General features: G+C 37.4%; 1 protein-coding gene across 1 annotated transcript in view; it reads left to right on the top strand.

Moving 5' to 3' along the window:
* LOC101857220 (phospholipid phosphatase 2) overlaps nucleotides 1-3,059 on the top strand; it is a gene marked incomplete in the record, with an annotated part of 12,562 nt that extends 9,503 nt beyond the window's left edge. Inside the window, 1 exon segment of the mRNA XM_005090098.3 lies at nucleotides 1,005-3,059. Coding sequence (XP_005090155.2) covers nucleotides 1,005-1,211 — 207 coding nt within the window.
* Nucleotides 3,060-10,612: the final 7,553 nt, after the last annotated feature.

Raw genomic sequence — 10,612 nt, 5'->3', positions numbered from 1 at the left:
CTCTACATATGTGGGGCATCGTGATGAAATTCAGCGCTCATCAAAACAATTAAATCAAAGAAATCTGCATTTTTTGAGCCGATGGTCAATTTTGTTCTAATTTTCTTTTTTTTTTGACTCAACACATTTTATGACCATTAAAAAAAACATTTGTGTCACAACGTGGTGGAATCTGGCGCTCGTCAATTTTTGGGCTTATGGAGTTGTTGGTGTCATCTTAAAGCTTGTTCATTTATCCATCTCTCGATAAAAAAAATACCCATTTATCTTTAATAAAAATCAAAATATAAGCGATTAAAGGAGGTGGGGTCACCTGATTTCAGAGGTAAAATAAGAGAGAAAATGGCTGCCAAAGCTTGGTACTTTCCAATGCTTTAGAGTCCTTGGAAACTGGAAATTTACCTTTTTGTGTCTTTGATCAACTTTTTTCTGTAAAATCCACACTTAAATTTGTTTTTAAATGGACATAAAAGGTGTTGAGCCAAAAAAAAAAAATTTCAACTAATTTCTCAAACTGGCTGGAAAATGATAATATCTCCAATCTCATTTTGACGAGTGCCTGATTTCACCTGGATGCCTCACATTTTTGTGTGGATCTTTTGAAAAATGTTGATTAAAGGCACAAAAAAAATGTAAATTTTCAGTTTCCAAGGACTTTCAAGCTATAGAAGTTAACAAACTTTGGTGGCCGTTTTCTCACTAATTTTACCTCTGAAACCAGGCGACCCTGACCTCCTTCAATCGCAAATAACTCGACTACTATTCAACATGGATGGATATTTTTTCACCAAAAGGAAGGTCAATGACCAGGCTGTAAGATGATACCAATAACCCCATATGCCCAAAAATTGACAAGCGCCTGATTCCACCTCGTCGTGACACATAATTATCAATGATATGTACATTCTTTCACCTTCCAGCTATCTTACTCCTCCCCCCCCCACCCGCTCACTATCTCCCCATCCCACCACCCTCTTATATATATATATTCTTCCATCTTTCAGGTGGTATCTCTGACAGACTTCGGCAAGACACTGACCGGCCGGACCCCCTCGTCCACCTCCCCCGACAGTCTTCCTGAGAGCCCCCCCAACATGACAGTCCACAGTGACAACCACAGCTCTCTCGACTACCCTCACTCGCACCCTCGACAAACCTCTCCCCCGAGAGACCCCACCAGCAAGACTCACATTGTGCAGGTTGAGCTGTGAAATGCCCTGGTCTGTCTGCTTATCGCGAGCTGAGTGCTGTTTCATCTCAAAATTTACAGTCCATTAACTCTCTGATCCCGGAATTATTTTCGACATTTTGATGGAATTCTAGATTTTGTGAAATACGTAAAGGGAAATATGTGTAAAATGTTCATAAAATGTCTAAAGCTGTTCCGAAAATAGAAAAGGAAGCTGTTTATATATTTATCTAACAATTCCAAGTCAAAATCTATTTGGAATTGTAAGAGATTGCATTAGCAATAATACTTCATGCACTCTGCGATCGGATCAGACCCTGGGACCATTCATTAGGGGACTGGACTTGTTTCACTGGATGCTTCCATCATCCACTCGGGATTTTACAATTAATAAAAAACAATTATTTGTGTGCCAAGTTAAACTTAACAAATTGGAGACAGAGTTTTATAGATAGCTTCCCCTTCAGTTTGAAATTCCCTCCCATCATGCTTAAGAGAGGCGCGTACTTTGATTGAATTTAAATGTGGTCCTAAAAGACATTTACTTATCTAAAAACACATTTACTTATATCCCATTTTACTAACTACTTTGATTCTTCTCCCAAGTAGTGTGGTCAGTAGCCACAGTGATTGCTTTTTGTGTACGTGTTGTTTGTTGGATTACGGATGTTTATGTATTTGACGAAAGAAATGTTGTACTTAGAATGGACCAGTATGCATGAAATATTGATGTGAATCGTATTTTATTGTGAATCGTCTAGAGCCACCAGGGAGTGGGCGCTATAGAAGTGATCTTTATTATTGTATTGTTCATACTCTAATTTCCGACTTTTGGAATTTTGGAAAAGGAAAAGTCGGAGGGTGCTGTATCTGGTGAACAGGGTGGGTATGGAAGAATTTTGTAAGCGCACTGCTTTGCTGTCTAAGTTGTCTTCATGGCTCTGTCAAGGCAGATGAAGAATCTTCCACTTGATCCCGGAACTATTTGGGTCAAAGCCCTTGTTCCGTACATTTCAGTTCCATTTTGTACTTACTCCCGTTTTCGCAACCGGAATTCAACACTCTCACTGTGATTTACATCAAAACCGGGTAAATGGAGTTGATGCAAAATAGCACTTAACTCGCGATATCTTTACACCATGTAGCAAAACTGTGTGGGAGGTGGAGGGATCTTTTCCTGCACCGCTCAGTTGTGATCTTATGGTGTGCATGAATGCACCAAATAGTGAAACTGTGCAGGGATCTTTTTCTGTGCGGAACAGTTGTGATCTTATGTTTGTATGTTTATTCCAAATAGCAAAACTGTTGGGGGTCTACTAGGGAAGTTAAATAAGTCTTTGCCCTGACTATGAAAGAAGCAAGCTGGAAAATTTAATTTGATACTCACAATTTCACTTCTTTACATAGATACCTAGCAAATTGTCACACTTTTGCCATTTTTGTTTGACCTTCAAGAGTCCTTGAGCACAAGGGACTCGAACCTTTCCTGCACTGCAGATATAGCATCTTCATCAGTATGGAAACGCTGTCCTTTGATAACTTTTTTTCAGATTTGGGAAAAGGAAAAACCGGAGGGTGCTATATCTGGTGACAAACTGCTTTGTTGTCTGAATTGCCTTCACTGCATTATCTTTTGGTGTTTAAGAACCACGTTCGCTAAAAATATTCTTTAATTCTCACCACTCCCTGGATTTTCCCAAAATTTCGCCTACAGCGTTCTTGAAGGATAGAAATCACTTTCTGCAAGTTTCATCATTTATGATTGTTCTTTCATAGTCAGGATAAAGACTTATTGAACACCCCTCGTATTTCTGCACTGACCGGTTGTTGTGATCTTATAATATACTTATAGTTGTATGTTTACACCAGATAGCAAAACTGTGGGGAGTCTATTTCTGCACTGACCAGTTGTTGTGATCTTATTGTTGTACGTTGCAGACCATGTGTCTGTTTTTCAGTTTCTACTACTTAATGTTATGGTTTGGTTTATTGATGACATTAATGAAGCTGCCCAACTTTGAGTTGCTAGGAGTCCAAAAAGAAATTTATAGTGTACCGCTTAAAACTCTCTCCAAACGAACGAAGTGGCCATTTTATTTATCATGAAATTATCTTATTTTATTTATCATCGCTTACGTATAGCTACAAAATCACTGCCAGTGATGACTATTTATGCTTGCCTTTATGTGACGCACGGACGTCTTTCAGCTCTTAAAGAAACAAGAAACGAGATTGTGTTGATGCGGGTGTGAAAACTCTTACAACTTGTAAATAATGGACATTGTTAATGACTGTAGTAAACTCTCCAAGTGTTGCCTGTGACGTCATGGAAAATTATATGATTTCATTATACATTACGTTTGAAAATTTTTGAGAAAGGGCAAACTAAGCCGGTAAAGGGCATTCGCCTCTATATATTTTTGTAAATTAAAGTGTAAAGAGGAAGTAGAGCTCATTTGTAAAGGGGTTGAAATGTTTTGTCATATAAAAAAAACGGGAGAAATGAACCGAAATAGCGACTCAAATTACGACTGATTAAATCTGCTGCAACACCACGGGATGAAACTCACGGCTGATTTAATCGGCCGTCAACACTTGGAGGGATAATCATTTTGACTCTTATAACAATCACTTTGTTTTGATCAGGTTTGTTGAAGCTGCTTTGACGCGTAGATATATATCTGAGACATTCCTATTCTTCAAAGACATTGCCAGCTATATTATATCAGTGCATGTGTACCAGACCTGTCAAATATTCCTATATAAAATCAAAGCTCTCCGACTTTTTTTCTTTGCTCATTGAAGATCCCCAATCAGAATTGCATGAATTCATTTTTTTTTCTTGAATTCCGTTTCTGACAGGTTGTGTGAGACTTATCATAAATAATGTGAAAACAGATGTTTTTAGTTGAGTTTATTTGCAGTATTTGCGAAACTTATGTAAATAACGTGAAGATAAGCATTTATTTTTTGTGTTTATTTGCGTGTACAATGTATTTGCATTACAAGTTTATTTACCATGATGGGTTAGTTAGATAATTTTAATTTGCTGCAGTTGTGGAAACTGATTCCCCCCCTTAATTCATGTTTTAGAAATACAGTATAACATGGAAGCTTGAATTTGTCGGGACCAACCTGGGCTGTTTGAGGGATCCATAGTTCGAGGGATATCTTACATAGATAGAGGAAAACAAAAACCGGGACCGCAGGCACAGTTCGACAGATGCATGATTTCGTGTCTTCTGTGTTCGACCCATCCGTGTTATATTGTATTCTGTGTTCTCTTTTTGGTCCTGGGGTGGTTGGCAGGTCTGACACAGTGCGGTCTGTGAAGACATACAGACAAAAGTGTAGATTGTGAGATTTATTTCCATCAGAAATATTGCTTAGCCTTATATAATATATATATATATATATATATATATATATATATCAGTGAGCTTTACTCATTTACATTAGAAATATTGCTAGCGTTATATTTTTATATATATTTAAATATTGCTTGCCGTTATATATCAGTGCAAGTAGCAAGATGATTAGACATATATGAGGCATCGTGGTGAAAGTAAGCGCTCGTCAAAATAACGAAACCGAAGAAATAAGCATTTTTCCACCAGTTTGGCAAATTTTATTGAATTTTTGTTTTTGCGCTCAACTCCTTTTATGTACTTGTGAGAAAACATTTCCATTTAAATTTTACTGAAAAACGTTGATTAGCTCTTTATCTCCGGCAAGCCGCTCCCAGCGGCTTGTGGTCGGAACTGCTGTGCCCTTGAGCTGCTGACAGCGGCTCGAGCACATTCCTTTATGACTTCGACATCATATTACTTATTTGCCGCAAACAGGTATCTTTTGACTTTTATCTGGATTTCATTCATTAGATGAAGAACTATCAAATTAGGTTCTCTTGTTTTGATTTAATGACCAATTTAGTGACGTTTCCATCATTTTTAGATTTAGTACCAAAAAAGGGCCCTGGTATAGTGGGTTTACCCCCCTGGAGATAAAGAGATAAAGGCATAAAATATGTAAATTTTTAGTTTTCAAGGACACTCAAGGTATTGAAGTTACCAATCTTTGGTGGTTGTTTTCTCGCTTATTTTAACCACGAAACCAGGCAACCCCCATCTCGTTCAATCGCAAAATATCTCGATATCTTTTCTAGATAGATGGGTATTTTTTTCATCGAAAGCAAGAGAAATGAACAAACAGTCAGATGAAACCAATAACACCACATGTCCAAAAACTGACGAGCGCCTGATTCCACCTCATCGTGACATATAATTGTCTGGAAAGATGATCAAATGTATTACCAGGCAATGTGTAAGCTATCTGTTTTCCGTGTATAATGTGTTGAACAATCAAAAAGAATGTTTATAACTTTGTTGGCAACCAAACCTACTTTTGTTGACTTACGTAAATAACTTAAAAAACGCTCATTTTTATTTGCGTTCATTTGCATCTATAATGTATTTGCATATATTTTTAAATGACAAAATATTGTCCATCTATCATTGGCCAGCTGTTGAAATGTACTACGCTCAAAATTTTGAAATTCTTTTTTGATTTGCAGTTTCTTAACCAGTGGTATGGCTTGCATGTGCTCAAGAATTATTTTGTCGAAATTCAAATTCTAAATGTTGAAAAAACTAAGAAAAAAATAACACATAATGTAGGTGCAGTTTTTAAGAGAAGAGAATGGAAGTTTTTTAAAATCTCTCCTGTAAAATTTTGCTTTTTGGGCTTAATACATTTGAACAGCATGCTGACAATTTGAAGAATATTTCTTGAGATTATTTTTGTTTGAAATGTAGGTGTTTTTACACCTCCTTCAACACTATTTATATCATAAAGAGGCGGGCTTATGACCCTGCCTGTCAAGACCAACCAAGGTTGAGAAGGATACAAAATCCCAGTAGAAAGAAAAACTGAGATAATCAATAAAAATCGAATGTGCATCTCATGTGTGGGGCAGCGGAATGCCTACCCACTACCCACTGATGCTGGTCTTTTGTTTTTGAAAATGATCTCTCCTGTATGATCAACCTGCTTATTTTGCTCAGATTTGGAACTCAAAGAAGCAATTCTTTAATTAAATGCCAGTTTACATTTAAATAGGCCTCCTGTGCTGGAGCATCTGGGCACCATGCCAATGCACGTGGAAGTTCGATTCCCCTGTTCAGAGAATTTTTGTCAAGCATCTTGATTTTTCTCATTTTGTCATTGTATCCCTCTCTGCCGGGGTTGGCCTTGACGGGCAGGGTGTAACAACCTGCCTCCTAAATGGAGTAAATAGTGTCTCTGTGGGCGTACAGCTCCTACATCTACTATTTATGCTCGCTATTCAGACAATATTTTGAAATTTTTTTGTGAGCAAACTCTTGTGTCCTTTTTGTCAAGATTTGTTTTTGGTTTTTGTATGATTTGAGTTGTATCCCTTGTCACTAGAAATGACCGTGTGACTTAATATGAATGGAAATTGTGGATGTGAAGTTGATGATACATGGTTTTTTTTTGTCAGAATGTTTGACTGCTTATCTGGGAAGGAGGTTGTCTTTAACAGGCAGTCAGCTAGTCACTAGTGAATTGGGTTGGTTCCCTTACTTATATTTCAGTTTTAATTTTTTCTTTCTTTTTGGCAGACGACTACTTCTTGTATTGAAATTGTTGATGCTAATTTTGTACACTACGCTTTTTTAAAATGGGTGCTTAATTTTTTGCTTGCGTTTTGCTCATATAGCTTTTCACATATGTTTTGAATTAGGGATTTGAGTAGGCCAGTGTTTATATGTCTTTGTCGTTTGATGTATTCCTAGATGTACGCTACTATAGGCTTTTACAGCCACTTACCATTTTGAAGTGAAATTGACCACCGATGCCATGCATTAGTCACCAACTCAACTAGGCACACTAGACATATTTATCACTTTGTGGTCACTTTCCACAATAATGCGGTGGAGAGAATTATCCGTTCCGGTCCCCTGGTGCAGTTCTGCGCCTGGCCCGAGAAGTCCGTTGCAGTCGCTCTCCTGGCTGGGTGACCAGATGGGGTACTTTGTACTGCTGGCTGTGTGACTGCAAAGTGTTAAACAACAAATGGTGTCACTTCACTGAAGTAAATACCAAAGGAAGTAACTCTATGTGATAGCTAAATGGTTGATGAAACTTTGTTCTGGATCTGTAACAACAACGAAACTCTGTGAATTTTTCAAGCTGTTACTCGGGCTGTGAAGTTTAAAAAAAATTTTAATGCTTTAAAATTCTACCAAAGCTGTAGCGTTCTAAACTGGTGCGGGACTTGAGGGTTTTTTCTTCTACGAGCCTTTGGTACTGCAAGTGTTAAAGTAATCAAAGAAAACAGGGCTGACATGATTTATGCCGGTGGATTATGGTGTGTATGTTTTTTAGAGCACACAGATATGACCTAACATAACCTAACATGACATAACATAGGCTCTGTGTGAAAGTGAAAGCGATGAATATATTTAATTAGTATATTACATCTTGACTTACCATGTTGGTAGAGTGTTTTTTGGGTTCTTAAAAGTTGGCAGCTATGCAATATTATCATAAAAACTCAAGGCTCGGTTTTTTGGGGTTGTTTTTTTTTGCAGAGATTACTGAGAAGATGTAGATACTTTTTTAGTTACTGTTCACTTTCAGCTTTCATTAGATCACTTAGAATAGCTTTTTTTTTTACATTTTACGACAGGCATGGGCAAGCTCGTCTAAGTCGCGGGCTGGATTAAGTGATTCCTAATATTTCGTGGGCTTAAGCAGGAGAAAACCGGGTGACATCTGTTGAAATACCCAAGCTCTCAAAAGTGAAACTAAAAGTGACACTGTAGTAGATGTCTCTCAAAGGCATTTCATAAGACAAAATGTTAGATTATTTCTTCCACCTCGGCCCCAAGCTTTTGATTGTGATTTTCAAGACAGACAGTTTTGTTTGTTATAAATTATCAACTCACTGCGACCTACATTCATTATTAATTACTGGGTAGACCCACAGCCATTGTTAGCCCACGCCTGATCTACTGTGTCAATTTGTAAGTTGGAAACTTTTCAGGAGGATTGCAGGCATCTGTGGTGCAACAGTTAGGTGCTTTTCTGTCGCAAGCGATTGGGATAAATTTTTATTGGTTACCACATCCTTTCAGCTGGGATGTTGTATCCCTCTCAGCCAGGGATGGCCCTGAAAGGTAGAGTCAGAAGCCCACCTTCTCTATATATATATCTAAATTGTATCTGTGGAGGTGTAAAGACTCCTACTTTAAAAATAATTTTTAAAAATCTTTAATTATGAAGGATCAATCAAAAGGATGCTTTTTTTGTATAAACACTCGGTGAAATATTTTCTACAATCATATTACAATTTTGTGAGAAAAATGAATAACATTTGTGAGAATATGTAATGTATATATTTAAAATGTTTTGATGAACCAGTCAAACTTTTGTGTTTGATCGGGACTAACCAGTGAGATCTATTGCACAAATAGATCTAACTTTATTGAACTGTTATTGTTAAGCTGTAGTTTATATTTTAAAAAAGATTCTTAGAGTTTTGTAAAAGAGTTCTGTCTATCTAGCTTCAATCTACAGTACTTACAAACTTAATGTTTATCTTGCTTTCTTGCTCAATTATTATTATTTTTTTTTTTTTGGGTCATGCTCAGAAAAAATGAGGTTTTTTGTTGTTTCCTTGGAAAGTTTCATTTATAGCCATACTGCCATCTGTGGTGTAGCAATTAGGCACTTCATTGTCACACGCTGGAGACTGGAGTTCAATTCTTGAGTGGAAGGAAATTTTTATTGAGTATCTCTCTTTCTCCTAGGATGTTGCACCCCTCTCTGCCCGGGTTGACGCTGACAGGCAGGGTCAGAAGCCCCGCCTCCTAAATGGATCTAAATTGTGTCAATGGGGATGTAAAATACTTCAATTTAAAAAAGAAAAGAAAAAATCTGTTTAACTTAAGAGTCTAGTCTGTTCCTCTTCAGACTAGAGTCTAGTCTGTTCCTCTTCAGACTAGAGTCTAGTCTGTTCCTCTTCAGACTACATCTCTTACACGCACTCATATGACATTATGCTGTGGCAGTGTACTGTAAAACTCTTACCAAACTTAACCTGAGAAACATTACTTACAGACTTAATGTTTATCTTGCTGTTTTGCTCAATACTTTTTTTTATCATGCTCAGAAAAAAGTTGTTAATTATCAAGTTTTCTCGGAAGCTTTCTTTTCTAGTATAGCCACAGAATTGATCTGTGAACCACGGTAGACTACAATAGTACTACAGTACAGGGGAGTCTGCTTAAAATAAAAAATCAAACATGCTTAAAATGCAAGAGTAGCTGGAAACAAATAGAAACTAGAAAATAACATTCCCAATTTTTTATTTTTTCTTGTTGACCGTCCTCTGTGAATTGAATCCCTGGCTAAGTCAAAGCGAAGAAAATCCAGCGGTCCGAGAGATTTCGGTTTAATTTAGTGGACTCCACTGTATTTGGTTGCAATGTGGCTTGCAGGAGATTGCTTTGTTATTGATTTCGTGTGGTAGAATTTCACTGAGTATTTTTGCTGTTAGTAAAAACTTATTTGTGTGGCATGGTTGGGAAATCAGGCGCTCGTCAAAATACTAAGATCAAAGAAACCAACATTTTTCTGCCCACTCTGCACTTTTTATCAATTTGTTTTTCCAGCTCAATTAAAACCTTTTTTTATCTTTCTAAAAACAAATTTTTGTTAATAATGTACTCAAAAACATTGATCAAAAGCACACAAAATATAAATTTGCAAGGTCCAAGGGCACTTCAGCTTTGTAAGTCACAAAAAAATCCTTGCCAGCCATTTTCTCGCTAATTTTACCTCTGACATCAGTCGACCCCAACCTCCGTCATTCACAAATATCTCTACTAATTTTGAGGGGTGCTTTTCCCCCCCCTTTTTTTTTAACATTAAAAGCAAAAGAAATAAACTCAGTTATGACATGGTACCAATAAATCAAAAAATTGGCGAGCGCCTGATTCCACTGTGTTGTGGCACCATATGGACTTTGACAAAACCGAGCAACATTCCCAACAGTACTGTGAACTGTGACTTGAGCTGTGGCTGGATTAATGATATAAGCTGCTCTCCTTTTTTTTTTAGCTCAGGGCTTAAATTACAATGTATTCAAATGTCCTGTCCTAGCTTTATCAAATCATACCTCACTCTCTCTCCCTCTCCCTCCTTCTCTCTTTCCCCCTCTCCTTCCCCCCATTTCTCCCCCTCCCCTTCAATCACTTTCCCCCTTCCCTCTTCTTTCCAGCCTTTCTCACTATCACCCGCCTTCACCCCTCCTTCTATCTCTCTCCCACTTTTCTTTTGTATTCAAGTATTGTAGAGAGAGTCATCTTTCCTAGCTTTATTGAATCCTTTATCCCC

This window comes from Aplysia californica, unplaced genomic scaffold (genome assembly GCF_000002075.1).
Source record: "Aplysia californica isolate F4 #8 unplaced genomic scaffold, AplCal3.0 scaffold00012, whole genome shotgun sequence".
Taxonomy (NCBI): Eukaryota; Metazoa; Mollusca; class Gastropoda; order Aplysiida; family Aplysiidae; genus Aplysia; species Aplysia californica.
This window is presented reverse-complemented; position numbering and strand designations above follow the sequence as displayed.